Genomic DNA, 22,617 nt, shown 5'->3' on the forward strand with positions numbered 1-22,617 from the left:
AGAAATCTAACAGTATCAACGTGTGATTCAAATTGTACTGACTGAACAAGGTTGTACTGGGGCTAATTAATCAACCAAATTTAAATTCAATTGATTGTACAGCTTACACACATACACATGATCAATAAATGAAGAGAAACTTGACTAAATACAGAGGTCCGGGCAAGGTGGACAACACAGTCGACAAAAATTCAAAACATAAATTAAACAAAACATTTGGACATATGAACAGACATTCAATTACAACAGATAAGATGAACTGATAAAGAAAAAGAAAACAAAAATTACCTTAAAGCCTTGAAAAATCAGAAAGCCTTAGCTCGGATTTGAATCGACCTTTCTTGGGGTTGAACGGACTTTAATTGAAGTGTTCTCTACTGAGAACACTTCGACTAAGGTCCATTAGACCCTAATCATCTAGTTCAAATGGACACAGATCGGGCTCAGGGTTCCTAGGGTTCCTAATGGGCAGATTTAGGATTTGGGTTTCCCTGGTTAGATTCGGACCAAACCAAGCATGGTTTGGTCACGAGGGAAGTCAGAGGAGGGCCTGGTATAAACCTGGGTGGTTTTGTGTAGATCGAGTTTTTTGTTCGAATCTTCAAAGGAAGATTCGAGAACCTAGGAGTTGATTCGAGGCAAAGGGACAACAGATCCATGTTCAGGGTGGTGAGGCGGTCCTATGGTATTAAGGTGGGGGTTACCGGCGTCCATGTCACCGGGTTTTTGGTGAGGGGAAAGGGGGGCGGCTCTAGGGTTCCGGGGTTTTGGGTCTGTGAAGGGGATGAGGACGAAGGAGGGGTGTTTGGATAGGGGGCGGGGTACGAGAGGAAAGCTTATATATGGGGTGGATGGCTTGATCTCGGCCGTTAGATCAATCGAGATCAACGGCCTGGATCTGAAGGTTTAAACGAACGGTGTCGTTTGGCTTAGTATTGGGGTCAGGGTTGGTTCGGGTAACGGGTCGGGTAATGGGGTTATGGGTGAGAGATCTGGACCGTTGGATCAATTTGGTTTGATAGTCGAGATGGATTGGCATTGAAACGACATAGTTTTGGTGTCAAACTACGTCGTTTTGGTGGCCTGGAGATGGGCTGTTTGGACTGGCTGCTTTTGGGCCTCAGGTTTAAAAAGAAAAATTGGCCCAATCCGAGTTTAAACCCATTTGCATCCTCTTTCTTTTATTTTCTAATTTTTAAACACAAAACCTAATTAAATAAAATTAAACACCATTAATTAACACTTAATGTAATTATTACACACATATTAAAATATTTAAAGTAGGTAAAATCACACCAAGGCAACAAATAGGTCAAAAGATGCATATTTTGTGATTTTCCTTTTAATAACCAGATTATGGTCCAACTATACACGACACATTTTTGTATTTTGTTTGATAAAAATAAAAACGAACAAGATCACAAATAACTAACAAAAATGCCACGTAAAATCCAAAACTTGTACAGCAAGACCATTTGCCATTATTTTTATTTCTTTTGGAGTGATTGTAGCGTAAACAAAAATCACGTGCTCACAGTGGTATCAGAGCAGTTCTGTCCTAGGGATTCTACAAGCCGTATCTAGTAGAGTCTTGTTTATGGGTGTGTAGTGCACCACACTTATAAGCAGGAGGCTACAGGGCATTTAGGACTGTCACTCTTTCTTCTTATTCTAGATCGTGTGGTAGAGCTCTGTTGTAAGAATTCAAACTCCTAAATTCGACTTTAGTCGTAATACAATGATACCTACATTTAAAAAGATGGTTGGTAAAAGATTGTATGTGGCTGTGAAAGAGTTGAGTTAGAGGAGCTCGATTTTGCATGATGCATATGATGGGTAAATATAAGGTCTTCAGTAGATCATGTGTGTATTAAGAAGTGTAAGCTTCTCGATAAGGAGCCTTAAGGCAAAGAATATCTATGCACCCCTAAAGGCAATGAAAGATTTAAAAGATAGATACAAGCTTCAACAAGTAAAAGGATCAAGATGGGAAGGGTACAAGGCACCTAGTTAATAAAGTTTATCGGTATTTTCATCTCCGGCAGAAAAATATAAGCATTGTAAGTTACCCTCAACAGTAACAGAGGTATGTATAATTGACCATACCCATCTCAGTTATACCCTATTGGGGGCTAACATGTATAGATTAAGAAAAGGACGAGATATCAGGATCCGGTTGGGGTTAGGATAACCCATAATGGTGAATTGATTGTTTGTGTTAGTTGACAATTTCTGAAGGATAATGCAAATGTGCTAATAAATCTCCTTGTGAGATACCCAGATGGCGCACTCTAAAATAGTACAGCTAGATGTGAGTACTATAAAGATAGCCACTGGAAGCCTTGAAGGGATAAATATTACCTTAGCATGGCTCGTGTCCCTAGGAGAGAGAATTTTAGGCATCCCGAAGAGCCAGTGAGATGAAGCAAGGGGAGCTAAAAGCAATAGAATGTCTTGTTGATGTTTTCAGAATAAAGTGATAGACATAAATGTTAGTATGAAAATAAGAATTGAGTTAATGAAGAATTATGAGTAAGATGTCCACATGGATGACAATGGTGGGAAAAAAAATGATGACGAAAATGACAGAATTATAGAGTCTATAGTTAAGTGAAGGAAAATGATGAGAGGTGACAGGCCTTGAAACAACAAAGGAGTATAGGCCATAAAGTCATATCTTCTTTTCGAGAAATAAGTTCGCAACTCTAACGCGATTACCAGCAGGAAAAGATATACCCCAAAGTAGTAGAAATCAGTATGGGCTGGTAAACAAGATAAAATAAACGTGAACTAGGTACTAAATGATATGATAACAGTCGGCATCATGAGAATTTCAGAGGTTGCGTTCCGGCGATAATAGAATGGATGACAAAAGAATGCCCTTTAATGGTCATTCAGGAAGTCGCTTCCCTAAAGCAAGCAATATGAGCAAAGTTAAGCTTAAGGGACTATGTGCGCCAGTTACACTAAGTGTCATCCTCGCAATCAAGGAATTTTATTATCCTTAGTACAAAAAACATTACCACAAGGTGAGTAAGGGTAATCGATGATGTGAAAAGACGTCAAATATATAGAGGTAAAATATCTATAGGTAGATCGTCGTAGCTCCAGCTCTTAGTACTCCTCTAAAGGGGGAATATGGAGTGATGTGGCATGAAGTCAGAGTTTAGTGGTTCTACTAATCATGGAGTGGTAGAAGAATAATGCGATAATGTGAAAAAGGGATGATATTGTACTTATTCAAAGCCTACAGATATGCTACGATATCAGTGCATTATACAAACACGACGTCAAGGAAAGGAAGTAAGGGTTCCTGCCCGAAATGTCATTGATAGATCAGAGGCCAGTGCGTGAGGTAAGTTAAAACAAAGGAAATAACCCAAGAAATATTATGCGGAAAATTGATGTGAGGATAGGCCAACGAGCATTTGGGATTTGATTAAGGAAGAGCCTAGTTATGGCTAAACAGGAGGTTATAGACGAGTCAATAAATCATGCAAGATAAACGTAGTGAATCCTAATATAGTGAATTCAGTCTCGTAAATATGACGTCATAAACCTTGAGAAATGCTCAGATAGGAGTTGGGGTATTTAAAGGTATTGTATAAGTATTACGGGAATAATGGAGGGTGCCACTAAGGAGATAATCAAAATCTGATTTTACAAGTAATCCTATGAGCACAACGGCACGGAGGTATATAAGTAAGGATGTTTGTAGGCGAGTAAGAATATCAAAAATTCCTTCGAGTATACATTATAACAAGATCACAACTTTACAAGATCCAAAAGGTCTCCTAAGTACTACCACGAACGACTAGCTGAGGAAATAAGGAAGAAGGTTTCCACCTAAGCATAGTGACCTAAAAAGGAAATGATCTTTGACCTTGTAACAGCAGTCTCACTATAATATTGCATGCACTCCATAAGAAAGTGGCACCTATCATGGCTAATGAACAGAAAAAAAAAGGAAAAAAACATCAAAGGTGATACTTGAGAGCAAACGAGTTACAGGGAATTCCAGTATTCGTGGGCACTATGATAAGCCAAGTATCCATGTAGCAAGTGGAAGAACGACCAGAAAAAATAATTATTTACATTTAAAGACAGCTGAGAATGCACAAAAGGGAATCTAGGGTGGTATCAAGTTAAAGGAAGGTTCTGAGTAGAATAAATAAATATGTGTAGGTCGCAAGAGAAAGTATAGTAGAGTGAAAAGATTTTGGGTAGATGTGAGTAAGGGTGAGAAAAGGTGAGTTAGAAGCTGATAAGAATAGGTAAGACCTCAGTATTAAGCCCATCAAACAAGAGAGCTGATGGTTTATATATGTTATAAAAGGCTCAGTATAGCTTGAATTAACACGGAGGAGTCTAAGACTATGAGCATTTAGAAGAGATGGAATGCTCCTCTGGTCGTAATTTAAGTATGTAATAGTGGTAAATTATAAAAGGATGATATATAGGCCTTCATTTGAGTAATGATTCAAAGAGAAGAGATTTCATGGATGGCACGGGACTAGGATACCCCCATAAGACGAATCACATTGGGATGCTATGAAATACGGTTATTGAAGTATAGTATTGTCCCTAGGTGGATTAGGAAAACCACTTCAAATGTTCCCCGATGAGACGTGAGACTTGTGGCAATGTATTACGTAAGAGGTTTCAAGTTATCAGTGGTGGATTATAGATTAACATTAAGGTAAATCAATAATAGATGGATAAAGATTCCAAAGTATGAGAGGAGATTATGATGTCATTCTTTAGATGAACAGTAATAAGGATTATACATATAGGATAAGCGGTGAGAGAGTAACCTGGAGTTGGGTGGCAGACCTCGGTAATAGTAAACCGAAGTAAGAGTTATTGTATAATATGACCTACCTAGTTGTATTAAAGCCATAAGCATAGATAACTGAGGCTATGAAACAAGATATAGCAAAAGTCGTAAGTTTAACAAAGTACCGAGTGAAGAACTTCAGTATACCCATAGATGCCCAGACGGACAACATATCAAGCTTTGTATATGTTTACAACGTGCTACCAAGAGATTGGATAAAAGCTGGAGGAAAAAAAAGAGTCGCATAGGCGCACATACAAGGAAAAAGTCGTACAGGCTGCATGACAAAAAAGAGCAATAGTTACGAGATTGGAAGGGGTCCGACCACAAGTCGTGGTATGAGAAGGAGGACTAAAGAGGGAATACCCTAGACTTTGGATTTATTCAAAGAATAGTTGTCTACATGGCTAAAAGAGTATTAAAGTGTTCATAAGAGCTATGGGTTATGAAAATGATAAGTGAATCAGTCAACATTCGAGGACGAATGTTCCAAAGGGGTGAATGATGTTACACCCTATGTTTTTGTATGTTAAAGTATCCGTAAGTCAATTGATGTAAGCTCAGAAATGAGATCAACTTTGAAAGTACGTAAAGTAAGTTAATCCTTTTATAATGGAGGTTACAAATCTTTATGATCATGAATAACGAGTACCAAAAGGGTTGGAAAGCTTAGGCGCTAAATGAATTAAAGAAAATAAGTTTCGTCGAATGTCGACAAGTTTGGAATGTTATAACCTATACTTTTGGGGTGAGACAAGGGTGATTAATATGATGATGAGGTTATGTTATGAGTTAGTTTAGTTGTATGATAGTCGTGTGATAAGTTTTTAAGTCAAGCAAGTTGTGGAACAAAAGTTGGAAAAGGTCATCACAAGTAACATTCAAGAATGAGTTGAAACTTAGGTTAAATATAGCTGAGCTTTTCTCCCAACATACTTTGAATAAAGGGATGATCTACATATTAAATTGAATATCTATGAGTATAGTTTTCAACTCATTAAACTGTTTATCAATATGATCTCGGAGTATAGAGATATTTGCATTTTTGTGAGACGGCGCAGCTAGTAGGTGACAAGTAGGTGCATCACCTACTTGCCAAAAAGAGAGGCCTCAACTAAGTCGGTCAAGAGGGGACTTTTAAGGGATTATAAACTCATTTATTTCACCTATATTTCAGACCAATAAAACCTAATTGAACCCCTGCAACTCCTCCCCAAAAATCCCACACAAACCCTAGGGTATTCCAGGTGTTACGACGTGATTCTAGTGCTGAAAAGTTCGGACAGCTTGCTAGTTTCTCTTTCTCCTTCTTGTAGCCGTGTTGAGGAACTTAGTTTTGATGGAAAAGGACTAGGTTTCGTGGGTTATACTCAGTACAAGGTAAGTTTATGCTTCTCCTTCCATTATCTATGCGTTTGCGAGTTGTAACTCGATCGTAAAGAATAGACCTAGCTAGTTTCGAAAGAATGGTATGTTGTTTGTTCTTGTGTAATGGTTGGCTGGTTGTAAACTTATTTTTAAGTTGAATTCATGGCTGGTTTATTGGATAAGAGGTATAATGATGTACTTTTGGTTGTATTTCCCAATTTGAAAGAAAAGACAAGTCGAAACGTGTTTAAGTAAACTGAAAAATTATCTTTGTTAGAGAGGGTACAATATTTGATAATCTTATATAAAATAAATAATATCCTTAATTTCTCAAAGTTAAAAGCTATACAGTTTGTAGCGATTCATATATATTACTCCATACTTTGTTTTGAATTAACTTTTTATTTCTCAATTATATACTATTATAGAGTATTTATACATTAACACTGACTTAAGGGGGAGAACGGTGATCGACGCGTCTCAATATAGTTCGTAAGGACTGTCACATGTAATACCCGTTAATTACAATGCAACAAAAGTAATACTTACGTACTAGTAAATGAGAAAAGGGAAGAAATTAATGTTAAAAGACCATAATCTAATTTGATGGTGGTTACTTGTATGATGTATCCCATATTCCGTTAAAATTATTTACTTGTATGATAAAATAATTTATTTATTTCATGATACTAACTGAAAAATTTATCAAAAATTATTTTCCTTCACAACTATCCGAAATCTTACTCCGGCCACTTGCTTCAACCAACACTTGGACATTGTTTTGAGTATTTAATATTCAAAAGATATCACCAAAATAGTATCATGAAACCATATCCTCCATCTTATACAATTATCACATGTCACTTACATTATACTCAACCAAACACTAGAAAATCATCAAAAGTTAATTTCTCTAGGTGAAGCACTTTTCAGGAAAAATAATTTTCCTGCATGCCAAACACTTCTTCATGCAAAAGTATATTTATACTACTCTAGTAAGGTTAAACCCCTCCTTACAATATTTAGCAATGCTAGGTTCAGTAGAGACTATCCATTTATTTTAACACTTGGTCAATTGCCCACCAAGTCAACCTACAAATGGAACAGAAGAAACATTACTTATTATTGTCATATTTAGCTACAGGAGAACCAAACTAGGAAGTAAAATTTAACTATCTTCCTCAAGAGCCAAACAAATTAAAAAAAACAAGTAAAATAATGCACATGGAAAACAGTAGTGACGCATTTAGAAAAGACAAGAGCATTACATGTCTATCCCCAACGGGTATTCGAACAGAGAATGGGGAGGCTTGAACTCCAGCACTACCCACAGCCCAAATGGCAACCTAGCTACTATTTTTATGGAGTTGAGAGGAGGAAGGTTGTGGAGAAACACCACATAATGGCAAGGTTGTTTGTTGATCGTTCATCGTAACATTTTCGGGTTGGTTGACACTATTATGCTTGTCGTGTTGTGTATGAAGTGATAGGGGTACGTTGGGCTGTTTGTGATTGTTTTGACTAGTGTGAAGTCATATATATAGGGGAGGTTCTGTCCATTTTATTGTAAAATAGGTTGTGGTCGATACATAATAGTTACGACGCTTAAACGATAACGAGAGCGTCATTTCTCTTATTGTAGACTATGGAGCCGTGAAATTGCATAGCTTGAGGTTGGGAAGAATATACAAGGTATGTTAAGGCACTTACTTCTTTCTTTTGGCATGATCTAAAGTGACATGAACATAAACGGTACGCTAATTCATAACGGATCTACTCCTAGAAACTAAGGTTGTCCATGTTGTTCTTTCCTTATAAAGTTATTCTAAACAAGTGTGTATGATCCTTAAATCCCACTAAGGTTCATATATATGGTAGGGATGTCCATAATGTTAATCGAAGGTGCATTGACCTTACATCACTCTAAAAGGGTTAGAACGTGATTCCACGAGTCGCGCATGCATTATATATATGTATTTATTTTACTCTACCGAGCCGCGCTATAGTCGACCGGGTATGGCACCTATTGTGCAACCACTGATCAGTTGGGTTTACCGAGCTCCACGTGGTCGGGTACGATTCTACCGAGCCTTATGATAGCCGGGTATGTTTTTACCGAGTCCTCTTTGAGGCCGGGTACGATATGATGATGATGATGCCCACAGAGGTGAATGTTTTTAAAAAGTTCATGTATATATATGTATTATGCATTTCATGTCAGTATCCCCCAGAGGCACTTAGATGTTACAGGTTGTATCTCCTCTATCTCTCTTTACATTACTATTCTTGTTTATGCTTTCCTGCCTTACATACTCGGTACTTTATTCGTACTGACATCCCTTTTGCCTGGGGATGCTGCGTGTCATGCTCGTAGGTCCCGATTGATAGGTTGACAGTCCTCCTAGTAGGCTATCAGCTCAGCGAAGGTGTTGGTGTACTCCACTTGCTCCGGAGTTGCCTAGTTGGTCAGTATGCTTTGGATATATATTGATTGGTATGGCGGGGCCCTGTCCCGATCTTTATGATTTTATGTACTCTTAGAGGCTTGTAGACAGATGTCAGGTGTAGGGACACTTGTATGGCCTTGTCGGCCTATGTTTTGAGTTTACAAATGGTCATGTCGGCCTTATAGGCCCGTATGTCACATATATAAGTTTGTATATCATTTTGGGTCTTCATATGTTGAGTATTCCCTTATGTTTTATTCTTGTTATCTCATGATTGGTTTTCTGGCTCACTTACTCATGATAGTATGATAAGAAAGATATGTTACGTTGGTACTCGGTTGAGTAAAGCACCGGGTGCCCGTCGCGGCCCTCTGATTCGGGTCGTGACATTTATTATCCTGGATAGTGTTGAGTTGAAGATTTGTTAGAAATTATTTAAACCAATCTCTACCGAGACGATTTAATACTATACTATCTTTGACTAGTGAGCCTAAGTTTTATACACCGGTTTTGCGCTTGTTAGTTAGTCATCATTCAATAAACCTCCCGCACATGAGTCTTACAGTGGTTATTATAGTTGTGGAAATTCGAGACACATGAGGAGGGATTGTTCTAGGTTTCGTATGAGTGCACCTCTGCAGGCACCTAACCTATGATTTCTACACCAGTTGCTACACCACTTGCACATCCATCTAGAGGTGGAGGTCAGACGGGTAGTTGTCGTCCTAGAGGTAGACACTAGGCCCGTTGTTATGCTTTCCCTAGTAGGACTGACGTTTTTGCATATGATGTAGTCATAATAGGTATTTTTTGGTTTATCATAGAGATGCTTTAGTATTATTTGATACGGGTTCCACTTATTTGTATGTATTATCCTACTTTGCATTATATTTGAATATGCCTCATGATTCTCTTGATATTCATGTTGATGTATCTATATCTGTTGGTGATTCTATTATGGATCGTGTGTATCGGTCTTGTGTGTTTACTATCGGGGGTTATGAGACTAGGGTTGATCTTCTGTTACTTAATATGGTTGATTTTGAGGTGATTTTATGAATTGGTTATCTTCGTACCATGATATTCTTGACTGTCACGCTAAGCTCGTGACATTGGTTATGCTAGGGTTTCCAAGGTTAGAATGGAGGGATTTTTTTGATCATACTCCTAGTAAGGTGATTTCATTTTTGAAAGCTCAATGGATGATTGAGAAAGGATGTTTGACGTATCTAGACTTTGTTAGAGATATTGGTCCTAATACTCCTACGACTGATTCAGTTCCCATAGTGAAAGAGTTTTCAAATGTGTTTCCTGCAGATCAAACGGGCATGATATTAACTTTGGTATTGATTTGGCATTGGGCACTCAACCTATATCTACTGCATCGTATCACATGGCTACAATTAAGTTGAAGGAGTTGAAGGGGCAATTGCAGAAGTTGTTAGATAAAGGATTCATCAGGCCGATTGTTTCTCTGTGGGGGTGTATCAGTGTTGCTTGTGAAAAAGAAAGCTAGTTCTATGTTGATGTGCATTGATTATAGGAAATTGAAAATGTTACCATCAACAACAAGTATTTATTTCCTCGCATTGATGATTTTAGATCATCTTTAGGGTTCTAAGGTGTTCTCGAAGATGGAATTGAGATCGGATTATCATCAATAGAAGATTAGGGCTTTGGACATTCCTAACACGGCTTTCAGGACTCGTTATAGGCATTATTAGTTCTTGGTGATGTCTTTTGGTTTGGCTAATGCCCCAGCAGCTTTCATGCATTTGATGAATGATTTGTTCCAGCCTTATTTGGATTCTTTTTTTATTGTGCTCATTGATGATATCTTGGTATATTCTCGTAGTAGGGAGGAGCACGAGGAGCATTTGAGGATTGTGCTTCAGATTTTGAGGTAGAAGAAGTTGTATGCTAAGTTCTTCAAGTGTGAGATTTTGTTGGATTTAGTGACATTCTTTGGCCACGTGGTGTCTAGTGAGGGGATCAAGGTAGATCTGATTGAGGCGGTTCAGAGTTGGCCCAGACCTTCTATTGCTACTAAGATTAGGAGTTTTTTAGGTTTGCCGGGCTACAATTGTTGCTTTGTAGAAGGTTTCTCATCTATCATAGCTCTATCGACCAAGTTGCCTCACAAAGGGTATTCTGTTTAGATGGTTTGGCAAGTGTGATGAGAGATTTCAGGAGTTCAAAACTACTTTAGCTAAAGCTCCATTTTTGGTTTTGCCCTTAGGATCGGGGATGTATACTATCTATTTTGATACTTCATGTGTTGGCCTTGGGTATGTGTTGATGGAAGACGGTAAGGTGATTGCATATGCATACTGCCAATTGAAGCCCTATGAGAAGAACTATCCAGCACATGATTTAGAGTTGGAGGCTATTGTTCACACACTCAAGATTTGGAGGCACTACTTATATGGTATATCCTATGAGGTTTACACTGATCATCAGAGTATTTAACATTTATTTAAACTGAAAGATTTGAATTTGAGACAGTGGAGGTGGTTAGAGTTATTGAAGCATTATGATATCACTATCTTATATCATCTAGGTAAGACAAATGTGATAGCGGATGCCTTGAGTAGGAACGCAAAAAGCATGGAGAGTTTGGAATTTATTCAAGCTCTGGAGAAGCTTTTGGCTATGGATGTTAAGGCCTTGCCAATATTTGTGAAATTAGATATTTCTCAACCTACCAGAGTTCTTGCTTGTGTGGTTGCATAGTCATCCTTGTTTGAGCATATCAAGGCTAGCCAGTATAATGATCCACATTTGTTGGTACTTAAGGACACGATGCAGCTAGATATTTCGAAGAAGATGGTTATTGGGGATGATGGTATTATGAAACTTTAAGATCGGATGGCTTGAGAGAGTTCTTAATGTTGATGGCTTAACAGAGTTGATTCTTAAGGAGGCTCACAGTTTGCGATATTTTGTTCGCCCAGGTGCTGCGAAGATGTATCGTAACTTGAAGTAGCATTATTGGTAGAGACGGATGAAGAAGGACAAGTAGGCATGTTTTGTTGTGTTTGTATTGTCAACATGCCAGTATGAGCATCGGGAAAATGGTGATTTGATTCTGAAGATTGATATACTAGAGTGAAAGTATAAGCGCATTACTATGGACTTTGTGGTAGGCTTACCACTGACTTTGAGGAAGTTTGATTTCATTTGGGTCATTGTTAATCGGTTGACCAAGTCGGTGCATTTCATTCTGGTTATGACTTCTTACACTTTAGAGGAGCTAGCTCAAATCTATATTAGAGATATTGTTAGCTTGCATGGTGTAATTATCTCTATCATTTCAGATCGCGGCTCGTAGTTCACATTGCATTTTTGGAGGGTCGTTCAGATTGAGTTGGGAACACGGGCGAAGCTCAGCACTGCTTTCACCCTCAGAGGACGAGCAGTTCAAGCGAACTATTTAGATCTTTAAGGATATATTGAGGGCATGCATTATTAATTTCAGAGGCCAGCGGGTTCATTTCCTACCATTGTCGAAGTTTGCTTACAACAACGACTGCCAATGTAGTATCCAGATGGCTCTATATGACTTATAGACTTGCTTTGCCTCCTAGTCTTTCAGGTGTTCATCCAATTTTTTATGTTTCTATGCTTCAGAAGTATCATAAAGATTATTTGCATGTCTTGGACTTCAGCTCAATGGAGTTGAATGAGAATCTGGCTTATAAAGAAGAAAGTGGCCGTTTTGGATAATAGGTTCGGAAGCTTATGTCTGAGGAGATCGCATCAGTGAAGGTGATTTGAAGATACTAACTGAGCAAGGAGGCTACTTGGGAGATCGAGTCGGATATGCAGAGTAGATATCCATATCTTTTCAGCAATTCAGGTACATTTTTAAACCTGTTATAGGATGAACATTTATTTAAGAAGTGGAGAATATAATGACCAGAACGATCGTTTTTAGTATTTGAACCTTGTTCCCCAATTTGATGTTTTCCATATGTATGTTTAATGTTTTGAGATTTGCAATGATGGGTGGTTTGGTTTTTATGGGGTTCGGGAATGAATTGGAACACTTAATTTTATTTGGAAGTCTTAAGTTGGAAGAGTTGACTAAGGGTTAATTTTTGTATAAACGACCTCAGATTGGTGATTTGATGCTTTGAATAGGTTTATATGGTGATTTTTGACTTAGGCTTTGTTCGAATTTGGTTTTGGATGTTCTTAGAGGATTTTGAGCCTATTTGCCGAAAGTTAGTAATTTAAAAAATTGGAGAATTCTCAAGTTTGACTGATAGTTGACTTTGATGAAATTGGGCTGCGATTATTGTTTTGGAACTTGGAATAGACTCGTTTTGTTGTATGGAACTTGTGTGCAAATTTTGGCTAAAATTCGGATTGGTTAGGCATGAATCGGACGCTTGGTTGGAAGTTTAGAAGTTCTTGAACTTAAAAGAAGTGTAACTTGTGGTTTGATCCTTCATTCATAGTTGTGATGATCTCGAATGTGTTTGGGAGCTTTGGATAGGTTCGGTAGTTTTTATGGACTTGTTTGTATGATTGGACAGGGTCCTAGATGGCTCAGGTGAGTTTCCCTCTACCCGGAGTAGGTTTCGAGTTGGCTGGTGTCTGGTATTCATCGCGTTCGCGAGGAGAATCTCGTGTTCGTGATGAAGGGGTTGGGTTGGAGGAAATTTACTCTTCGCGAACACGACTGATCGTGTTCGTGATGGGGCAGTCGCATTCGCGAAGAAAGATCTGGGAGCTGGGAGGAAGCCTTCACGAACGGTTGTGTTTGCGGACAAGGCTGGCAGGTAAAGCATCACGTTCACGGGGTCAGTGTCGTGTTCGCGCAGGTGGATCAAGTAGTGTATCGTGATCGCTAATAAGAAAACTTTGGCAAAAGTAATTTTATGCTTAGCGAACGTGAGGCATGGGCCACATTTGCAAAGAGTACCCTCGGTAGACTATTTTAAGTTATTATTTTGGGATTTTTAGCCCATTCTCTCATATTTTGAACTCTAGACTTCGAGAGGAGCGATTTTGTTTGGAGATTTTCTTACAAGACTAAGGGGTAAGTGATTTATACTTATTTTTTGTATTATTTCAAGAATTTACATGGATTATTAATACCTAAAATATGGAATTTTGAGATGAAATTTGGGAGTTTTGCCTACAACCTAAGAGAGTGAAAATTGGGATTTTGAGATATGAATTGAACTTGGATTTAGAAACTAAATATATATTTGATTATGTGGACCCTGGGTTGACTTTGTTGACTTTTTAGGAATTGATTAACGATTGAAGCTTTATTATTTGGAATTGATTCTTATACCATTGTTTAGCATAATTAAGTATTATTTGACTAGATTCGAGTCAGTTAGAGGTAATATCTTGTCATGACCTAATTCCCACCACAGGCCATAATGACACCAACGCTACCGCCAAGCAAGCCAACATTTAATATCACAATAATCGACCACTTATAACACTTCTTAAATCAAGTAATGAAATAAATAAGCAGAAGTGAATTTAGAAATCATGATAAAATACCAACTTCTTCGTGAAGATACGAAGCATGAATAAAACATAAAACTAAATGACATAACAACAATACAATCATGAAGATATGTCTAAAATTCTAAAACCCGATGTCACAAGTGCACAGGCATTTACTAGAATATATAATACTGCTACAACTACTGTCTGGAATGAAAGTAGGCAGAATACAATAAATATAGAATATGAAGACTTTATGTACTGTGAGTCGAGGCATAGAAGGCGTCTCACCACTAAGTCTCCCCGCAAGTATGCCTATACGCTTGTGTGACCACCCGATTTACCTATTTCAGTACCTGCACAATTAGTGCAGAAGTATAGTATGACTACATAAATCAACGTCTACCCAGTAAGTATCTAGTCTAAATTCGAAATGTAGCAACGAGGGGTCGACATCAACACTTACTATGGTCCAATAATCAATGTACATAAAAAGTAGACATGTAAGAAGCATGGAAAGTAGTAATAAATAGATAAATATGTACAATATGTTTTTTTAATAAAAGAAGTAGGTCAAATCCGTCAAGATACTCAAGTACACACGGACTATCTATCGAGATATTTCATATAATCTTGCCAACGCGAATGGCCCAATCCCATAAGAATGGTATTACATTATCCCGCCAAGGCAAATGGACTGAACCCATGAGAGTAGTATTACATGATATTGCCGAGGCTAACAATCCGATCCCATAAGAGTATTGTTGAGGGGAACGTCCAGATCCCATAAGAATATAATATAGTACCGTCGAGGCGAACAGTCCAATCCCATAAGACGACAGGTCACTAGCCCAACTCACGAAGATATGTGCGAGTTAAGTAATCACGGGACTACCGAACAAATAAATACAACACGAGGAAAAGTCCGTGAGAGAAATCATAACTCTACATAATCAAGTATCTCACCAAGTTCTTAAAGTACCAAGGCTCGGTAAACTATTCAAGTCCAATCTTAGGCTAAGTCATAAATTGAAGCATTTAAATAGATAAGATTAACTCAAGTAGTACAGTTAAAGCATGGTGTAAGTCTGAGTCTATCCAGACATATCAAGAATCTAGATACGTATGGACGCTCGTCGCCTCATACGTACATAGATCCTATTACACGTAGAATATAGGAAATAGAATACCTACGGGAATAAGGTCCCTCTTACAAGATTAGACAAGAGATTTACCTTGCTCCAAAATCCGAGAATCAGCTCCAACACCTCTTTAACACCTCAAACCAATGCCAACCGATCTAAAACTACCAAAAAGAATGTGCAAACTAATCAAAATATACATAATTTAACAATTAGAAATAATTCTCAACCCTACACGAAATGTTAACACAAGTCAATCCCGGGCCCATGCACCTTCCAAAATTCTTGAAATTAAATATTACTCATAGCATAAAAAACTCACATATATAATTTATTTCTAATTTTATGTCAAATTTTATGGTCAAATCCCCCTTTTGTTTTTACCAATTCTAGGTTTTCTAACAAAATCTGACAAGTTCTACTAATTTTCATGTACAAATCTATTTATAATCCATGTATTTTGCTCACAACAAGTAGGAATCACTTACCTTGTATTACTTGATGAAAATGACTCTCCCAACTCGCCCAAAATCGCCTAAGAAGAGAGAAATAAGCAAATTCCCGATTTGCAAATTTATATTCTGCCCAGTCATTCTTCTTCGCGATTGTAGAAGTACCCTCGCGATCGTAAAGGACAATACTACCTCTACCAAAATTCCCTTCTTTGCGAACGTAAGGGACCAATCACGATCGTGAACAACAGCCGGCCAAAGCTACGCGAACGCGAGCCAAGCTCCGCAAACGCGAAGGCCAAATCCTTCCAGCCCTAGAATTCACTCCTACGAGATCGCGAAAGACCTCATGTGTAGCATACTTTCGCGACTCTCACCACGCAAATTCAAAACACAACCATATCACTTTCCGTGATTGAGATGCCCATTCCGTGATTGCTAAAATCAATTTCTCTCTTGCCCAAGCAACACTCCGCGATTGTGAGACCTTCTTCGCGATCGTGGTGAACACCAGATAGCAACAAAATTTGCTAACTTCAACTTTTCTCCGGGTGGTCCAAACCTCACTCGGGATGCCCGGGATCCCATCAAATCATACCAACAAGTCCATAAACATAATTCGTATATGCTTAATATCTCGAAACACATAAAATAATATCACAACCAATAATCGCAATCCAAACCAAACTAATCAACTTTCCAAACTCCTACTTATTTTAACTAACTCCGAACGCGATGAATCATATTTAGACAACTCGGAATGGAACCAAATTTCACACACAATTCCAATACGATGATACAAACCTATTCCCAGGATCAAAATACTAACCGGAATCTGATATCACCAAAGTACACTCCAAGTGAAACTTAGCAAACTCTAAAACCTTCAAAAAGTCAACTTCTACCAATAAGCGCCGAATCGCTATCGGACCATTCGAAACTCAATTCGAATATACCCCCAAGTCAAAAATTATCATACGAGCATATTAGAACCTTCAAATCCCAATTTTGAGGTCTTTTACTCAAAGTATTGACTTAAGTCAAACTTAGCCACCTTAGGCCACTATTATGGAACTAAATATTTCGAATTCAACCTGAACCCTTCCAAAAACAAACCAACTGTCCCTCTAAGTCATAAAATAGGAAAGCCATATACGAGAGGTCTCAAATAGAGGAACATAGTTTTAGAAAGCAAAACGACCGATCGTGTCGTTACATTTCTAAATGGAACACGATTTTGGAAGGTGAATTGGGCTTGTTAAAGTATAAATCTTGCCTAACCTTGTTGTGTGGGAATAACCCTTAGGATTTGACTTTATTTGTTTAATTGGAATATATGGGAAGCGACATATATGCTAGGTGACGACCGTATATGCATGTGCTATGTGTGATTCATGACCGGATTAGAATTTAGGCTTCCATTATGCCTTGTTTGGATTGTGTGCTTTCTATGATTCATGTTTAATCATTTGTATGACTATGTGAGCTTATCCTTTAATTCTAGTTATCATATTTAGGATTACTAGTCTTAGGCTATGCACGTTGCGCGTGTATCTAACTCAATAAATATAACTTTTAAAAAATCATCTTAATATTATACTATAACAAATTTTCCTCTTATTTTTTGATTTCTTTTGTTGCCAATTCTCTTCTTAAGGGCGCAAGTTATGTACCATATTATGTCAATTTGAAAAATAATTTTATTCATATGATGAATTTATAAACGAATTAATTGAATTATATTGCTAATTAGTTAATTCAGAGAAGTAATTATTTGTTCTCGGAAATACTTTATTTTCTTGTTGATTCGAATTGTTAATCCTAGATCATACCAAATTTCAAATATTTAGTAATTATTATTTTATCCAATAATATTATATTTTAAAATGTTAATATAAAGATCAATATTTTTTTTTGAATTTCAATATTTGTGGATCTTAATTTTAAAAAATAAAAAAATAAAAAATAATTTTGGGACTTCTTCCTTTTAATATAGTAAAGAGAAGTTGGATGTCCTTTTATTGTAACCATAACTTAAGATGTAACTATAAGTTAAGTGGACGGTATATTTTCATCGTTACACTAAGGACATAGATTCCTCGGTCAGAATTCTTTATGAATTGCCGTGAAAAATATTTGTATGAGCTGAAGATGAAAATATCATCTTTGCTGAAGACATGTGAAGAACCTAATACACAACATATCAAAATAACACCCGTCGTTGTTAACTTCCATTTGATATTTAATAATTTGTGGTAGTATTCCAAAAGGAATCAACCTTTGGAAGAAGTTTTAATCTCATTTCAGTTGATACTTGAAAGTCTTTCAACTACTGTAAATCTAGCAGATCCTTGTTAAGATAAAAAAAAAATTATCGTAGAATATTTTTATTAGATTTATTAATTGTTGTAAAATTTAACTTGGGTTACGAACTTAAAGAATTTTGTCACATTGATTTCAAAGTCGTAAAATCCAACATGGGATTACACTACGAAGGAATAATTCGTGCTTTTATAGAAAGTGTTGGATGTATAAATAAATAATTCAAGAGTTTATATATTTAAAAAACGTTCCTAAAATTACTAAGTAAAAAAAGGATAAAACTACATTCCTAAGATACCTAATCCAAAAAAAAAAAAAGGAAACATATTAATTGATTCTGAATCGTAAATATTAGGAAATTTATTGAATACCATATTAATTGATTCGAACTCCTAAATATTAGGGCCGAAAATAACTAAATGACTATTTTGTCTAGTGTGAAATCTATTTCTAAAGGAAAAAAAGCGAACGGCATTTCTCTAAGAGATTTGTGCTTTTAATATAGTATATATCTTAATTAAGCAAGATGGGCGATTTGTAAAATTATTACTATAATTAATTTACCGGTAATCATGCTTCACATTTGAGCACATATCCGCACATTAGATAATATTTGTCCATTACATTCAAATAATATTTAAAAATAATATCGAAATAAATGAGACTGTTATAAAAAAGAAGTTTGATTGTACTTATAATAAGAACAAGTAATCTCTTAAAAATATATTGATAGTATAAGAAAATCTTTATATTACAAGTACATACAACTTAAATTTACTCTCTTCGTCTCATATTAACAGTCGTGGTTACTAAAAATAGTTGTCTCAAATTATTTATCACTTTAAAAATTCAAGTCAAAATTAATTATCTTTTTCCTCTTTTACCCTTAGTAATAAATATTCTTGAAGACTACAAATACTTAATTTTATTCAAATAACAATAAATATTAAATATAAAAGTATGAATAAGGTAAAGTAGTCAAAATTTATCCTAATTAATTCATAACAAATAATATGAGGGAGTAATTAATATATTGATAGTATAAATAAATAATTATTCGTCCAAAAAGCGATGTTATATACACCGCCGCCCAGTCGCCAAATTGCCATGTACAGCGACGCCAAAACAGATTCTGTTTAACGCACACACTTCCAACACAAGATACTCTGTCGGCCCTTTTTTTACGCGCTTGCACGTTCTCAGCACCCCCCACTACTTCCCTTATTTTATTCCCCCGTCATCACAATCACCCTAGTTACACACGTGGCATGTAACAAGTGGATAATCACATATTTTTACGTGACAGCCCTGTCACCCTAATACAAACCCTATATAAAAAATCTTTCTCCCTCTGCGTATCTTAGCTCAACATCCGCCCATTTATCTAGCCTACGCATTGGCGTTGACGACCGGCCGACTCGCCGGAGTTTTTCCCCGTTCTTTACGGGTCAACGATTAATCCAGCTTCCTTTTTAAAATAAAAACTTTCTCGAAAAAAACGCGTTATATATTCACTTTAACCTACATTCCCTCTTCGTTTTCATCAACAGGAAAAGAGAGAGAGAGAAAATGGGCGTTGATTACTACAAAATACTCAAAGTGTCACGCAATGCGAGTGAAGAAGATTTGAAAAAATCGTACAAGCGATTGGCGATGAAATGGCATCCGGATAAGAACAGTGAGAAAGAAGCAGAAGCGAAATTCAAGCAGATATCGGAGGCCTATGATGTGCTAAGTGATCCACAGAAGCGTCAGATCTATGATATATACGGCGATGAGGCGTTGAAATCGGGTCAATTCGATCCCTCGTCACCTATGAATGGTAATGGGAGAGGATTTAAGTTCGATTCGCGTGATGCGGAAGATATTTTTGCGGAATTTTTTGGTGGATCGGATGGGTATAGTAGGAGTCCTACTGGTGGTACTGTACGGATTAGGAAGCCGGCGCCGGTGGAGAACAAGTTGCCATGTAGCTTGGAGGAATTGTACAAGGGTTCTAAGAGGAAGATGAAGATTTCAAGGATTGTTCTTGATGTCACTGGGTAAGTAAGCCTTACATATTACTAACACTAACAAAAGTGACATCATCCTCAATATTAATTTGTTAAATTCTGTATGTTTACTTTTTCAGTATTCCGGTTTAATTTTATTGATAAGCAATTTACATTCAAGAATTATTCTGTTGAATTGGAGATGATAGTTGTTGATTGGTTCTATTGGGCGGAGAATTTTGCAGTATGTGCTTTTGAGTTTTTTTTTTCTCTTGTGGACATTCTATACACACCTCAATTAATCTACTGGATAGTCAGTTCAGGCCATGAGCAGAGGCAGCCAAGTTAGTATTGTAGTTAGGATACGAATCTGGATCTTTAGGGAGTTACTTCCATGCGTCAACCTCTAGGACTCTAGGCTCCCGTTGAGATTATTGCACAATGTATCAAAACTGTACAGCATATGGGGGATATGCATGGGTTGTTTAGAACGAATAAATGATAATTGCGAGTCCAGGGAAAGTTCTTTGAGTATCATTAAACTGGCAGAAATACATTTAATTTGAGTTATGCTTATCTGTCAGGAGAGCACCAAATAGCGAATATAAGTGGTTCGTGTGGTATGAAGTAAATGCCAAGAAATTAGAAGTATCAAATTCAAGAGTTACTGATACTTTCTTGAATGTCAGATTATCAAAACTGATGCCCAAATGCCCAACATAGTGTTTCGACCAATTTTAGATGTGACAGTTGGAACCAAGCCGAAGGAGTTTGTAGCTTTTTGACCATTCAAAATCAACTCATACAACCATTTGCAAGTGCCACTTGTGACAACAAAGTTTTCTTAATGTGCTTTTACCAACTGCCTCTTGATATGAAGTGTTAATTTTGATCTAAACATGATTACTTGGTGTGGATTTTGGTGGGAGATTGATAGTACACTGACATCCCAATTCCATTTGTGAGATTCTTGTTGGAGCTATCTTTCTAAGAGTTAGATGTTGTTTTAAGTTCTCATTTTGAAAATGATGGAAATTGAAGGTAGAAATTAAAATATTTGGATTTTGCTGATTCCAGAATCATTTATTTTAAGAGAATACAATACCTTCAATGCTCACCAATCTGAATGTATTCTTGAGGTAGTGTTTTTCCTATGCATTTACGTACTTCCAGTTATATTAGACTTATATCTTGCTTTGCAAGAATACTTCTCTGCTTTGAGGAATAACATGTTGTTACATTTTTTTTTTTGGTAATAATATGTTGTTACAGTTGTGGAAGACATGCTTCTATCATTATTTTATTACGAATCAGTCAAATTTTTTATCAGAGATCTGATTAAGGATCAAAGCTACTTTCCCTGATATTTTTCCATATCTATACACTATACAGAATATAAGACAAACATTGCTTGCTTATGATCACCAGGGAAGTAGATTATTCGTGCAGAATATTTCATTTCCTGCTGGCAATGATATATTTTCTAGCATAAATTACAGCTGATTGGAGGCCAAAATTTCTGGCTTCCAAAAGCAGCATAATCTTTTTTCGAAGGAGTGGTGTAGGAGGTTGAGGGGATAAGACAGCTATGACTTAACATGAACATGTGGTTACTAGCCTTGCATATATTTTATTTAGAAGTTACAATCAATTATTTTGAATTTAATGAGATTAACTATATTTGCAGTAAGCCTACAACAATTGAAGAGGTCTTGGCAATACACATTAAACCTGGTTGGAAGAAAGGCACAAAAATCACTTTTCCAGAGAAAGGGAACCATGAACCTGGAGCTGCACCTGGTGATCTTATTTTTGTAATCGATGAAAAGCCACATGATGTCTTCAAGAGAGATGGAAATGATCTAGTGATCAATCAGAAAATCTCATTAGTAGATGCTCTCTCTGGGAAGATTATCAACTTGGCTACTTTGGATGGAAGGGAACTCACGATACCAATCACAGATGTTGTTAAGCCAGGACATGAGCAGATAATTGCAGATGAAGGAATGCCAATATCAAAAGAACCCGGGAAGAAAGGAAATTTGAGGATCAAGTTTGAGGTTAAGTTCCCGTCAAGGCTTAGTTCAGATCAGAAATTGGATATCAGAAGAGTGCTGGGCAGGACTGTTGACCAATCCAGTGCTTAACTTAAGGTATCACTAACACTGACTGATTGTGGAAGTGCAATGGAATGTAAATACTTGGAAAGTTTATGCTAGACAGGAGAATTGTGCATAGTAGGATTATTGTTTTGACGATGCCTCTCAAAGTTTAGTTTTATTTAGCGCCATAAAAGGAGCACTCTAGCAGCTATGCCAGCTGCCTATGTAATTCTCATGTTGGATATTAAACACCTTAAATAGTTTACTAAGTTTTAATGTTTGATTTGGAGGTAGATGCTATACTTCAAGTAATTGGAGTCGGGAATAGCTTGCTATCTTGTTCTGGTTGTGAATTTCAACTGTGGGCTGTGGTAGACTGGTAATGAATATATTTGTTGGTTTTTTGGCATTGTCATGTCTGGTTTTCTGCCATTGGCATGGATGAAGTATTTTTCCTTTGCCATCTTTCGTTCATATGTTTGCT

The 22,617-nt window shown here is 36.9% G+C and overlaps 1 protein-coding gene across 1 annotated transcript; it reads left to right on the forward strand.

The window, feature by feature from the left end:
* Positions 1–19,403: 19,403 nt before the first annotated feature.
* On the forward strand, positions 19,404–22,548 carry LOC104248674 (uncharacterized). Its single transcript, XM_009804976.2, has 2 exons — positions 19,404–20,082; positions 21,719–22,548. The coding sequence occupies exons 1-2, from the start codon at positions 19,610–19,612 to the stop codon at positions 22,176–22,178; spliced, it is 933 nt and encodes a 310-aa protein (XP_009803278.1). The 5' UTR covers positions 19,404–19,609; the 3' UTR covers positions 22,179–22,548.
* The last annotated feature ends 69 nt before the right edge of the window (positions 22,549–22,617 follow it).

Source organism: Nicotiana sylvestris, chromosome 4 (assembly GCF_000393655.2).
Source record: "Nicotiana sylvestris chromosome 4, ASM39365v2, whole genome shotgun sequence".
Classification (NCBI taxonomy): Eukaryota; Viridiplantae; Streptophyta; class Magnoliopsida; order Solanales; family Solanaceae; genus Nicotiana; species Nicotiana sylvestris.